At 33.5% G+C, this 15,236-nt stretch overlaps 1 protein-coding gene across 3 annotated transcripts in view; it reads right to left on the bottom strand.

Annotated features, from left to right (window-relative positions):
- LOC106717929 (inositol hexakisphosphate kinase 2) overlaps positions 1-15,236 on the bottom strand; it is a 41,517-nt gene that overhangs the window by 22,968 nt on the left and 3,313 nt on the right. Inside the window, exon 1 of one of the 3 annotated variants that reach the window (XM_014511897.2) lies at positions 4,507-4,602. The exons of 1 other annotated variant lie outside the window; for it this stretch is intronic. In XM_014511897.2, coding sequence (XP_014367383.2) covers positions 4,507-4,587 — 81 coding nt within the window. In that variant the 5' untranslated portion in view covers positions 4,588-4,602. Of the gene's footprint in view, positions 1-1,710; positions 2,123-4,506; positions 4,603-15,236 lie in introns of those variants that run through there. One more of the 3 variants, XM_045680405.1, reaches the window with a different exon arrangement.

The raw sequence follows: 15,236 nt of genomic DNA, 5'->3' as shown, positions 1-15,236 counted from the left end.
TCTTGTCTATGAATTTATTTTGGAATTTTCGGTGTTTAAATTGATAGAAATAGGTCTGTTTTTAAAAAGTATGTGTGGTTACAGCCGAAAAAGGTATTTTTAGATAGGTTTTTTATAATTTCTCATTTCCATTGAATTGGACTATATATTAAAACACCGTCCCATGTTATACCCACGGTATGAAAGTACTTATGCAACAAAAAAGCAGGCAATATTCTCAAGTGTCGCTTGACATATAGCAGGGTCTCGGTCGGATTTTTCTCAAGTTTTTAGAGCAAACACTCAGGTTAAGAAGTACAAGTTCAAGTAAGTCTCTAGTCTCTATCAACAAGAGAGTCCCTATTATATTTTTGTTAAAACAAAATACATATAATAAAACAGCTATAAATTTAATCAAACTAAAGTTTAAATATAAACTAATTTCGATTATCTTTGTGATTTTATCAACGTTTTGACGAAGAGCCAGTCTGTGCGATATGAATCATTAAAATTGCAAAATTTAAACATAATGGACGAAGACCATAAACACCATTAACAATTTCAGCCGCCTACCTTTAACTCACATATTAAGAAAAGAACAGCTGAAGGCTTTTTAATGTGAACTGTCACCTTTATAACGAGCATAAAAATAAAATTATACGATCGACACTACGTGATATCGATCACTAAATCCATCCACCTAAAATTATGGATTTTTTACTTCAACCTTATATTGATAGCACATGCTAAGAATACAATAATAAAAACAAATACAAGGTAAACGAACGTTTTCCAGTTCAAATGTTTTTGAGCGTTTGATTGTGTACGTACAAAGTGATAAATAGTTTATACGTAAAACGTGACCTTGGCTCAAGTATGTTATATAGATAACACACACATTTCGGTAACTCCTTAACTGAAATTGTTTACAATTTTTATAAAACGTATTAGGATATTTAATTTAGGATATCATTTTAGTTAAGTTTAGTTTAGCGACACAATATTTCGGGCACGTCGTTTATCACAAAATTCAATATGCGCAATGAAAAAAAGTGTTAATTAGGTATTATTATATGAGGTGTGATCCCTACCCTACTGATTGTTCCCAATAGGCACATTGTCAAAATTATTTGATGGCACGATGGGAAAAATGGCACGTTGATACGTAAAGGTCCGCCATCCCTGACTTACTTTATTTTACTACAAGGCAATAAAAACGTAACAGCGTTTGCAGTGAAAGTTATAATAAACATATAAAGGAGAACTGTGCAATTTCTTGTGCCATTTAGATGAAATTTTTTTACTTGGAAATTAATTTTTAAAGTCGGATGATATGGAAATTTTTGACAGGGTAAACAAAAAATCGTGACGTCACATCGGGCACACGCCAGAAGATACGACTACAAAACAACCCAATAAAATATGCAAAAGTGGTCGGGCCAGATAAGACTAGCGCTACAGCGCGTACAGTCGCGGCAGTGACGTGGTGGAAACACCAACTTGTCAACGGTCCATCGCTACAACTTTTATCACACTTAAATCGTCTTTGCTTCTAATTACTTCTATAAAATTTATTTATATTATATTTATAATATAGATAGTTCAACTAAGTAAATGTTATGATAAACTAATTAAGTAATTAATTATGCAGTATTAGTCTTAAGAAAAAATAATTACTGTTAGCATATCGCAAAAGACGACAAAGACGTTCATTAAGCAAGTTTTACTCACTTGACTGTAAATCTCTTTGAGCCCGCTCGTGGTGAATTCCCAAATTGGAACACGTTCACAACGAAATCGTCCGTTTCTATCAAAAGCACAAGCACTGCAACTAACACTGAATATTACTCAACACACAAACCTAGCTAGATCGAGCGCGGAGCTCCCGTAGCTATTTCAATAGTTAGTTAAGTTATATAGGAGTCGTGTCCGTTTTAAAACTAGTTTTCTTCCTCTCAGGGTTGCATAAAAAAACTTAAAAATAAAAAACGTGTATAACTTGAAACACTTGTTTCCCGTCGTGCTGCGCACTGGTGACTGAATGAGGCGATCGCTTGAGCCGCGAATCGATGTCGTGCGGCGCAGTAGTGTGCCGTCGACCGTCGCGAGCACACGCACACATTGCCACGGCCGACCTGGGACCGAGGTCTGAGCAATGAGCATTGTCTTTGACTCCGACTACACCACTCCAACAAGAACTTTACAATTAGAAGTTACTCGATGTCGCTCTCGATTCCGATCCTTTTAGCTATTCTGAAGATGCCAAATAACAAACCATCTATCATCTAAACTTTCGCATTTATAATACACAAAAACCAAAGCGATTGTTTCAAAGGATATAGATATGACATAACAACATCATTTAGGTAGTAGGATGTTGGCAAAATTAAAATTATTTTTAAAAATTAGCACGGCAAAATTAATTTAAATAGGATTTTCAGTCACATTTAGGAGCGCGAATTTACTAGAACCATTAGCACTATGTATGTTAAACAATGAAGTATAAATAAATAACGTGAATCATACTATGAATAAAATGATTCATATATTGAAAGTATTATCGTATTTTTTGGTCAAAATACAATAGATAAATAAATAGAGATAAAAGAGGGTGTGACCATCCATAACTGGCAATTGAAAAAAAAAATCTGAAAATATAAATTTATCAAGAAATAAAAATTATTCGTAAGACAATATCTATTGTAGACTTAGATTACGTTGTATGACTCAATACCTTACGCGGTAGAGTAGACCTTGATTTTCAATTCTGATTCCAAAAAAATACTAGTATAGATAACGTAGTTATACTTTGATATTTAGTAATTTCGGTGTAAAATATATGAGAAAAATGGTTTACGAAAATGTATTTCCGCATAAAGTTAACTATAATTATTATACATAAGATATATGATATAATTACAAATAGAAAAGATTAATTTAAATAATTAAGGATAAATTACCCCACGACAACTCGTCATTTTCACCGAACAAGAAAACTGGTTGAAAGTAGAGTGAACGTAACCAAACCAGAGTTAATAATCAGCATTTATACAATCCAAACGGAGTCGACGGAGTGCAGCAATTGACGCGGCCATAGCTCCTAATGGCTGTCGTATTCCTTTGTTTTCAGCAAGGCATGAGCGACTCATGTGCTTATCTTGACAATCACCATTTATACAGTATACAATTACAAACACATCATAATGACAAATAACTATTTGATATCTATCATAGTTGATACAAATGGAATATGACAAGCATGTGTCAACATTTGAGGAATCCTCATTTGTACAGAAAACTGAGATTTATCATACGAATGAAAAGTTTGAAAAGATCCACAATTTATACATGAATCGCATGACAAATCCATCCCCTTCTATCGGACCTTTCTGGTACTTTCTTTCTTACTCAAAATTTAACACTGAAATTACACGAGTGTTCTATTTATTTGTGAGTCAATTTACACGAATTGGAACTATAAGGCCATTTAAATTGATGTTGAGTGTCAGAAGACTAATCGATTAAGACATTGAACTCAAGGAAATGGTAAAGGAATAAGTGATGAGTCGTACAATTGGTCAAGTTTGAACCACCAATGAGTTGAATTGATGAGTTGAGTAGGCATTGCGACTGGTTTACCAAGAACGCGATAGCTTCAACAACAACTCCAAACGAACGTCTTGAATACAGTTCGATTTTATGTCTGTCAAAGCTTTCATCAAAGGATAAATTAAAGTTAATACAATTAAGGTCTCGGCTTTAAGGCCGCTACAGACTTTAACCTGAACAGTCGAACTGTTCCGTTAAAACTGTAGCGGGCTTTAGACAGATTATTTTAACATTTGATGAAAGCTGATCTAAAGTTTTTAATTTAAAGATATCAAATATGCAAAAGATAAACTCAAAATTTGATAATATCACAATAAGTGGCAAATTTAGGCTATTTCAAAGTATCACATACATTTTTTACCTTTTACATTTCTTTGTAAATGCAAAATGAACAAACTGAAGGAAAGGCGTACCGAAACAATCGATAAGATAAATAAAACAAATTTTCATTAATGGTTGTACTTAAAGAAAAATAAAATTAAAGTTATCAGTTTTATTCCAGTAGATGCTATCTACTGAAAGCCTCTACTTATTGCGACATTGCCACAAATAAATAAAACGAAATTGAAAATAGTTACACTGTGTTAAGAATTTTACATTGTTTTTTTGTCACGAAGTTGTTTCTGATAAGTCGAGTTCAACCACCTGTTTTACCACCTATTTTAAAGTACAAATAACGTTATCAATATTTATAAACTATACAACAATAATACAATCATAAACAGTTTACCATCAACCATCATAACAGTATCATCACAAATAGTCATGACCTTATTACACCTTTAATATTAATAAATATGTACGAGGTTCAATAAAAAGAAAAAGTTTTTTATTATATTAGGATTCGGTATTTATCTAAAGTTTATAAAAACTTTCCTCATTTAATCCATTGTTATCATACATTGATTAAATAATTACCTCATCAACGCCGTTGAGTGTCGCATGGTCCTTGTCGAGGGACGCCTGGAGAGACGTGCGCCGCGCACCGGCGACCAACATGATTTAACGTCAACAATGGCACTACACACCGACACTAGCCTACACAGATTAGCAACGCAACAGATAAGATAAAATTATTTATGGAGCTTCAGCGCTTTGTGGTTTTGTAACGTAACGATGTGATAATCTTTTGTTTACGTTTGATCGATATTACTTTATCCGACATATTTTTTTATGAATTAATGGAAAATAATTTTACGCAAAATAAAATCTGTTCTTTTCTCTTTATTTAAATTTTCCTTTATCACCGTCTTCTTTTTTATTTTCTTCACTTTGTTAAATTGTGAAATATCAACTCTTTTCGATGTCAAGTAATGCAATTAGGTTAAGAAATATTGATAAAAGCTTTTTAAGCTCAGAATTTATCGATACACAATACAATAGGTATTTTATGAAATTCCCTGTCGCTTTACATAGAAATTTCAACTCAAATATTTTAGGAGTTATTGGTGATACATTGTAGAAAGTTACGAACGCTGGTTTACACAATGACGGGTTTGACCTTAACCTTAAGCTCCTCGAAATAAAATCTGGTGAAAAGTGAAAGCTCGGCAATAAAACTGACAAGGTAACAGGGTTTTCAATTATTTTGTTTACTAAATAGAGTATCAGCAATTTAGCTCATGTCCTACAATAATATAGTGCAGATAGAATTACAGATCATGTGCTTTCGTCATCTCATACAATCCTATCTTAATATTATAATTAGCTTTTCCTCCTTAATTGCTTACTATATGTCAAACTTATTTATCCTTAAACCTACACACATTATATGTTTAGTTCTATTATTTGACCCGACTGTACTAAATAACGCGAACGCGTGTTTCTAATAAATTCAGTACCAAATATTTGGCATGATTCCTCTAAGATTATTAATATTGTGTATAATTCTAGGTGTTACATGCAAAATCTTAGCGAGCATTACGAATGCGATATACACAATAACTGTGATATTATAATGTCTCGGATAACTCGTTCCGTTGTAAATCTTACATATGCTCATAAAAATTAACGTAGGTTCCTACTGTAGCACGAATTGACTACGTGACAATCTGGATTGAATACTGCTTGCAAATTACATCTGACTTCAAGGATGAAACAGACAACTGGCATAGTAATCACCTCGTATTAGCAAATGCTTACATAAGAGATCTTCATATCTACATTTATAAGTTGTAACATTGAAGTATTTACTACGTATCGTACGTCTTTATGTGTTAACGAATTCAATTCAAACAATTTGGGGGAAACATTTTAAATATTTATGATGACAAACTGTTAACAATAATGTGGTCACTTGAATTCGCCAAAATACCAAACCGAGCGCTTCCCATAGTCATGTCATGTACAGTTCCAGATGCATTTCCTGCCCTTAATCCACAGAGGAGGAAAGCACTGAAACAGGATATTCCCAATATCGCCTATGGCAAGTCTACCACCCCTTCCCCTCACTTACTTATAATATAAAGGTGGGAAGGGGAAGAGAACTAAAATTAGGCCTTCGGCACGCATTCTCATCAGACAAAACGTAGAATTACTTAAACTTCACGACTGTCTTCTGTGTGGTCTTGGTACTTAATTTAGTGACACCGTTCTTTATATGATAAAAATAAAATTTAGTACGACTTATTACGAAATCACTATTACAGACATAACAGAATTGTTTTTCGCATAAAATGATTTAGAAAGCCTCGTAAATTCCAATAACACTCGAATCGGGACTCGAAAATAATGATGGAGATAGCCCAAATTTATTATATTAATGACTATATTATGTTTTAAATAACCTTTTAATCATTTGTTAATAACATTAATAAAATGTTTTGTTTAAAGGCAAAAAATAATAACTGTAAATAATATTACAAATAATAAAATGAACATGGCGAGAATCAGAAGTCGTCACACAAAATTCCTTATCGTCCAACTAAATAATTGGTAAAAATGAAAATACAACAGAAACTGGTAAGGTGCTTCATGATATCGATGTAACCGATAACTTATTCAAAACACGATTAACCTTCACCTTATCGTCTCACCAACAAATATACAAATCGCGTGCTGCTCGGCGTTAAAACCGCATCTTATCGACTGGACAGCTGGCTTGTATTTGATTGAATGGCCCTAATGATTGTTTGCGCAATATTTTCTATCCATCTATATGTTTCTACGAAGTCATAGCACAGACACGAAGTAGCAAGACAATTTACATTTACAGCTACATGTGCTTACTGACATGATAAAGGCTCGTTGGCAAAGCACCTCTTTCCATTCCCAAATGCTATTCATCTAAGTAAATCAGAATTCGCTAAACGTCAATCACGTCCTTCAAATCTTCTATAAGTAGTTTAAGACATATCGAGGGGTGAAAGGCTATTTGTTTTAAGCGACATTTTTTGCGATATTGACATATATATATATTCAGAATCAGAAAAATTCCCTGATTCTGAATATATAAAAAATAGCCTTTCACCCCTCGATATGTACTAATACGTGACTTACTGAATACCATCTGAATTACATTACATCATAATCAAGCCACCATTAGCGTTAAGTACGTGCTAAAAACCTACATTTCCTATGATGTTGCAAGAAGGGCGGTAAGTAATGTTACGAAAATGTCATGGTTTTAGAGTGGCAGAATGATCACCTTTTACTTAACATGCTTTAGCAAAGCGAGTTATACCACACCTACTCTAGTCTTTCTACACAATAAAAAATAATAGCAATATATTCAATAATTTACCGTAATTTGAATGCAGTGGTTCAGTTTAACTGTACATCGTGTATGGTTATTTGTAACAATACTTCAGCGAAACAAAAATGCGAATCAAATAACAATAATAATCACATTGTGAATTTATTCCCACGGCAATGAATTAAGAATAAAATGAAAAGTTTATACACTTAATTGCCAATGTCAATAAAAAGGTAATATCGTAAGGACGGTGCGACAAAATGGTATGAACAATGAATTCCTGCAGCATTGTTGGAAAACTGCCAAAGTTTTTAACTAATAACAATGGGTCTAAATACTATCCATTATAAGAGGCGCAAAATGTGACGAAGTCCGTGTGGTTTATTGCACTCCTTCTAGCAGTTTCCGCATAAATCGTACAAGAAAACTTTCCTCAACACTTTGTATAAGTTTAATATAAACGTCTTTGTCCTCAAAAGTGGATTATGCATGGAATTTTGTGAATCACAACGGTCGATGTCCCGAATTATAAATAGTCTTTGATTCGGTATAAATTTAAACACTTTCATCGTAATATATTTGGTTTAAGCATCACCAAAACCGTAGCACAGCCGTAACGTGAAACAGACCGAAACATTTTGCCACTTTTGATAGATATTTCGTACGTTATATTTATAATTTGAAGAGCATGGATGGGTTTGAGTTATTTAACATCTGGCGATGCGAGCTAAAACTCTATTTCAATACGAATCTTTTAATAGACCTTCAAAATTGTTTTCCGTAAAGTCCGAACGCACAAATCGTAAGAAAACTCTTCTCTTTACTGAAAGTAGTCTTCTTCATCACTGTTGGATTAACAAGAAGAGATTGCAATAAAACGCATTGGATTGTACATTAAACAAGTCATAACGAATCATGGATGTTGAAGAAATATGAAAGATTACAATTGGAATTATTTGTGTTTGTTTTGAATCGATCTTAATATTTCAATCCACAAGAAAATCAACTCGTGCCGATTGCCGCACTGGTATTAACATAATTCCATAATTATTGTACTTACCACATGTCCACAACTAATTGCATTATACCTTGCAAATTACGTTAAGAGCGTAACTATTTGCATAATTTTCACAATTCTATTAAAGAAGACAAATCAAGGAAACAAAAGCCAATCAAGCAAAAGGATCTCTTGACAAATGAACACCGAAGTATCAAAAATGAAAGAAAAATAAAGGCATCCGAAACCACAAACCTAATTTAAATACTCGAAGAATCATGAGACTATAAACAATTTAGGTACGTTGGAATAATAGGCAGAGTAATATATCACGATAACTCAAAATTCTTATAAATGTCATCGAACGTTCTCCGTCGTCAACACAACTCAAGGTGCTCGAACTATTTATTTTCGAGGCGACGACATTCTCAGCTTTGGATTGAGAGAATCTTAAATAAAATTTGTCATAAAATGACACAAGCAAGGTTAATCTTGAATACGACAATAGTTCGAATGCCAAATAACTATCACAAGTACCTAAGACTTGAGCATTTTGTGCAATAAATCAATGACTCTCCAAAAGTTCCTGCATTTTACATCGATATATGAATATCAGACGATAGTTCACTAATAATGGTGTTAATATTACAATGAAACAATACATTTTCTCATATCAACGCCTGATAAATGTTAGGCCAGTTAAGATATAATATTTGCGTTCATGTACACATGAAACATACATGTTTACTTAGCAATTGGGTTATATGAACAATTTGCAATAGTGTATATAAAACAAGCACTGTCGTAATTAATTTGTTGATAATTATAGTAAATGCATTACGTAAATAGCAAAATAAATGTCTTGTGTATTTATGTATTAACTAGCTATTGCCCGCGACTCCGTCCACGTCGAAGTAAAAAAAGCTTAATATTTAGCATGTGTTCTACCAGATTATGTTCTACATCTGTGCCAAATTTCATTAAGATCCGATGAGCCGTTCCGGGGATACCTTCAAACAAACATCTATCCATCTAAACTTTCGCATTTATAATGGTAATATCGGTTGTTGGGTGTTGTTTATAAGTATTATCAGTACTTTAAAATGCCTAACAGGGGCCTGATCTTGAAAAATGTTTAACAAAATCGAGCATCAAAAGATGTTTGATAATTATGACTCAGATATTTAAAATAAATAATATACGAAAGCAAAAAAATTTAATGTCTTAAAATTAAATTCAATTTACATTTCACAGTGAGCTAACAAACGCCCAGAGCTTTTATCGCATCCTTTACACTTGACCTACGAAGAAGACGCCTACGGGAATTTTAAATGAGATTTGCAAACGCCTACTCAGTTTCTCTGCTGGCCCGCCTACGCTCTCACTACAAAATCCCTTTGTATTGACACAATCGATCAGTGGACTTTGCACTTCATCGCTGCTATATTATATGTAATGCTTTCTTTGTTGCGTACAAAGTGTATAGAGTATAGACATATATCTCTTAGTGTCTTGTCAAACAAAGAGTCACAGATAAATGAAAAACAGAGAGACCAGCCGGTCTCAAGGGCACTAAACTGCCGCAGTGCGTAACACGATCCCTGATAAATCAGATACAAGCTCAAGGCTCATCATGACATATCTTGTCGTCTTCTAATAGCGATTTATGTGGTAAAAGATTCCATACATAGTTCCATTAAAGTCACTCACAATAAAGCGATAAATTTAATTTAAATTTTTTCGCGTTATCATTGTTTGGATGAGTAATCCTGTGATAAAACAGTAAACACTTATATAGCATTTGATATTGTTGAATGAAGTATGGCTTTTTATTACATCAAAAGTGGAAAGTACGAATGGAAATTTTTTTGAGACAGCGACAGATTTAAAATTCATAAATTCGAAATATATAACCCGCACTCTTAAAAATGTTAATGTTATAACTATTATAACATTAACATTTTTAAGAGTGCGGGTGGCTCATATGTATCAATGTGTTTTCTAAATTCAATGATATGTGTGAACCAACCCGCACAGGGCCAGCGTGGTTAACTATGGCCTAGTCACCCCTATCTTAAGGAAGGCTCCGAGCCCTTCGGCGGGGACATATAGTTAAGTTGATGATGATAAAATTAGCTTTAAAAACTTTCTTCAAAAAAAATTTAATTGAGCGATTCTTAACTTTAAACTGACTGAAGAAAACGAGGAACAATGTTCAGAAATGGATCCTGTTCTTTATATTTTAAATCGTACCACCACAAAGCAACTACGAAATGTCTGATTAAGGTGAACATTAATTAATGCAGAGAGTGGATGTGAGTATAATGTTGACATGAACATTATTGACAGAACTGTGTTATAAATATCAGTATACAAAGAGATCATCTAAATTTAGCCTGTTTACTGTACCTCTTGAGGATCTCTACACACTCACTTCTTGGCATTGAAAATAACTCAAAAATATAAGCCACAAATGCATGCTGCGTAGAAGGGCATATCGGCTTTCTATGTGGTTTTTCTTCTACTTAGTACTTTACTCAGCAGAATTAGCAAAAATCGATTATATAAGTCGCAACTAAAATCGATTTGCAGTTTATCATGTTATCTTTCAAGTCGAAAGAAATATGTAATACCACGATTGTATTCAGCGGAAACCCTGTCTGTTAATTACGAGTTTGAGTGCTTGTTATGTTAAAACAATTAAAAACAATAATACAACATTATAAATTGTATAAATTGACATGTGTAACTGTATATTCCATATATTTATCTAATCTCATCTGGTCGATTACCTCTTACATCGATTGTAACAACAAGTACAAGCGGGCCTGAATCAGTCTCGTACTCCGCCGTAAACAATGTCAAGTGTAAAGAACCATCGAGGGTTGGAGTATGATGAGCATTGGCCTGGAGGTCAGGGGGCGGTTGTAGGGTGGCCATTTACCTTGTACTGTAGGGAATTTATTTGATAGCTTTGTATCCTTGACCGTGCATATTGTTTCGTCGCGGAAATTTTATAAAGATAGGTGAAAGCGAAATCTTTAACTTTGACAATAAATCAATATAGAATTGCCACCAAATATTCATGTAGTTAATATAAATAGTTAAAATTCTAAAAACACTCTGTATACTAAGTGAGCATTAGCTAATCTAACCTTTATAAAAGAATAAACTATATATTCTCATAATACTCAAATATTAATTTCAATATATTTGAAAATTACAATGCAAAATAAGTCTACATTTTACTTATTAAATTACAACACCAACATAAAAACTCTTTAATGCAAGAAAACTTCTACAACTATCCGTACATTAACAGGATCAAATCAAACATGGCCGCCCTAAGTGTGACGTCACGACGCTCAATGATGCGGGTCCTGCGCCCTCCGCGCCAGACGTAACGTCGCCGCACCACGCTCCCACTGCCCTATAACTAATAACTATACACTGAAACGCCCACAAACCCCTCTCCCCTCCACGTCTGGCGCGACCTTCTCATGATACCGACGTTCATTGATCGTTCCAATGAGATGGCATCACCTTCAACTAGATAACGAGTAACAAAGTACCTCGCAGCATCGACTATTCCTTCTGTTACAGTTTGTCTTAAGACATAACATGGCTTATCGTTGTATTCTGAGACCAAAATCAATGTATAGAAAATATTATAATCTCTATTTCCGATATGTTTTATACAGGGATATTGGTCTCAGAAATCAACGATTAGACCTTTTTTAAATAAAACAAATTAGATGCCTTAATTTACTGTGTACTCTGTGTACTCTGTGTACAGTCTCTCAGTCTCTGTGTCTGTACTGTACTTCAATCAATTCTGCAAAATGCAAGAAGCAATTTATACAAATCGCAAATTAAAATCGAACTCGAGACCATTTAAGGAACATAAAAATTGCTATATTGCAGATGAAACTACGAGTAGTAACAATGTTTAGAGAAACGTTAAGAAAATTATCGGGTGATTCCCGTTGGGCCGATGGAATTTTATGCCCTATGGATTTTTCTTTCTCATTAGGTCAATTGTATGGACTTGATCGGTCCAAGGAGAAACACCCAAAATACATATGTCATCTATATACTCGACACCTTTGAAAATGGAAACCCGTGTTATAATATTTAGTATTTGAACACATCGTCGCAGTCAACCAGTCAGATACGTTGCCTATTCATAACAAGGAATTATATAAACAATCTCACTTTCCACTGTAACGGACAATAACAAGTTTGACACTGAGAATAACAAAAACTCAAATGATAATAGCCTGGGAGAACTTTTTTTGTCATAATAAACAAAGAGACGAGGTAAACGTTAATCAAAGACTGGATTAAATACATATAATAAGACGTTTTACAAGCTTTTTAAATACAAAATCCTCTTTGACTGTTAAAATTAACAATCAATAATCGATAGATAATATTTAAACACAAATGCTTCTAAATTTATTGCAAAAATTGAGCTTATTACCTATTAAAAGTCTAATTTATTTGTTTATGCAGTGTACGTATTTTAGTAGGCTAATATTGTATCAAAATTAATATTCATTGGCTTTAAAATATATGATATATTAAAAACAAAGCAGTAAAAATAATAGAGACGATAATTTTACGATATTGTCTCTACAATTTGGGATCTTACATTACAAAAATAGTTATTGCTTTAGTATTCGAACTTTCAGAGTGGAATTGAAGATGTGTTACTTGTTCCACATATATTAAAGCAGAATCGGCTAAGTTAGGTAATGTCAATCGAAACCAATCCAACACATCGACTGCTAACAAATAAATGTAGAGTTGTGCAAGCAATACACCCACATCAAATTTATGTAAAATTTATTCACGGATCGATAGGAATCGCGCACAGTAGCCGCCTCAGCACGACAGCGAATAAAGTCGGTAGGGTAGACGACACAGTTATAACCGGATTATTTCATTCGCCTTCATAAGGCAGATGTTCCGATTAAGCAACTCGCGTTGTACGCACAATCAAATACATCATACTTAATATTTTAATCATGCCATCGAACCTGTTTTTCAGTAAATGTATAACGAAGCATCTCTGTCAAACGGAGCCTGGCAGAGCTCCAAGTGTAGGCAATAAATAGCGACCGCGGCGCCGGATCGCATATAACATCGGGCAGTCATGACGGAAATAGTGCACTTTAACGTTAATTCATTGGTCGTTACGTAAAGTTGAATTGGTACATCACTAGGTTGTCAAAGAATTAGTAATATAGGTAGTCTATCGATTGTATGGCTATCGATGCTTGGCTTAAAAATTTAAGAGCGTTAATATGATCCCAATGCATGGATATTGTTATAGTGTGTACTCATAGGTTTATTATGTGTCTTATTTCAAACATAATACGGTAGCCTCCCATTAGAGTAATAAGATCGCAAGCTAAAGCCTTCACGCGTACAGGCAGCGTGTGCAATGAGATCTAAATAGTCATATACTAAAATTAGCTTCTTGTAAAAATGCAATAAATGTTATTAGTGCCCCTCGCACAGTTAACATTATCTCTACTTGCATCTCTCATCTGTTCCCATGTTTAACAAAAAAACTTCGCAAAATTTTAAACGTTATCTATCGAACATTCCACCTAGTTTCATCATTCTGTATTAAATTCATCGGGTGTTTTTAGATTAGTCACATGCCAGTGACAAGTGAGGAGCTTTCCCCTAGATTCAACTCGAGAATTCAGACTGTTTATTTATAATTTAAAAATTTTTCGTATTACAAATTCATCTTCACAACGCACGTTACTTAAATAATCCGATTCATTCTTAGCAATAAAAAAACTGTTTGCGCAAAAGTTCATTTTTACATCCCACTGTCACTGGAAAACACGATAGTAATCACATCCTTTAAATTTCTATTACCCTAATAATTCCTTTAGGGAGAACTTTTTGAAGGGTTCGAAACATAAGGTTTGCAACAACCAATAAAGTCACTATTATATCAACAATGAAAATATCACGTAAAGCTTGTATTGAAAGCATATTGTTTTAACCATCAAAAAGACTGCCCTCAGTACAAAATAACCTTAAGTCTATTTTTCACACTATAATTACTCAACTAATGTTTTATATATATGCTGCATTGTTTTATTTGATAAAGGTAATTCACAGAAATTGATAACGGACAGCGATGTCGTCATTTCTAAAGAACAGCATAATTTAATTGATACTATTAGTTGATTACTAGGAAAAAGAAATTTTTTCTTGATACGTATGTTCATTTTCATAAACAATACTTGTAATACAGTATGTTTTATGTCGCCTACTATGTTTTAAATAAAACTTTTTAAAATTGAAACAAGTTAAGTTTGGATACACAACTAGTGCAGAGGAACGATCCGTTTTGCACCAAATTTTGCAGTCGAGACGTGTACAGAGTTTCTCTAATCTACAAAGGAAATCGTGGTGTACAATCCTACTTACAAGTGTAACTTTCATATGTATATAACTATCGTATATACATATATGTAATTCTTATATTCGAAGAGAAATATATCAATCCCTTATTTATTTTAAAACTTGTGTAACGTGTAGAGTATAAAACCCAATATTAAGAACAAATTACTAAAATTTTGTTTAGTTTACTTAATCTCTAGATAATCTCTAGAAGGTATCTCTCCAGAACCGCTGCATGAATCTCGCAAAAATAGGCATAGATGTAGAATATAGCCCGAAAGAACACATAGGCTACTAATTTAGTTTTCTTTTAATTCCGCGAGGACGGAATCGCGAGCGAAATCTAGTATGAACATACTAGATGAGTTGAATACCACAATGAAAAAAACATAAGAAGTCACAAGCACAATGTGCTCGGCAATTATCGACACAATGACGAGATACACGCGAATACACTGTTTCATTGTTTCATTTGTTACAATATTTAGCACGGAGCCGACACGGAAATATTTTACAATACTAATA

This window comes from Papilio machaon, chromosome 13 (assembly GCF_912999745.1).
Source record: "Papilio machaon chromosome 13, ilPapMach1.1, whole genome shotgun sequence".
In the NCBI taxonomy this organism is placed as follows: Eukaryota; Metazoa; Arthropoda; class Insecta; order Lepidoptera; family Papilionidae; genus Papilio; species Papilio machaon.
The sequence above is the reverse complement of the archived record's forward strand: the minus strand, read 5'-3'. Positions and strand labels throughout refer to the sequence as shown.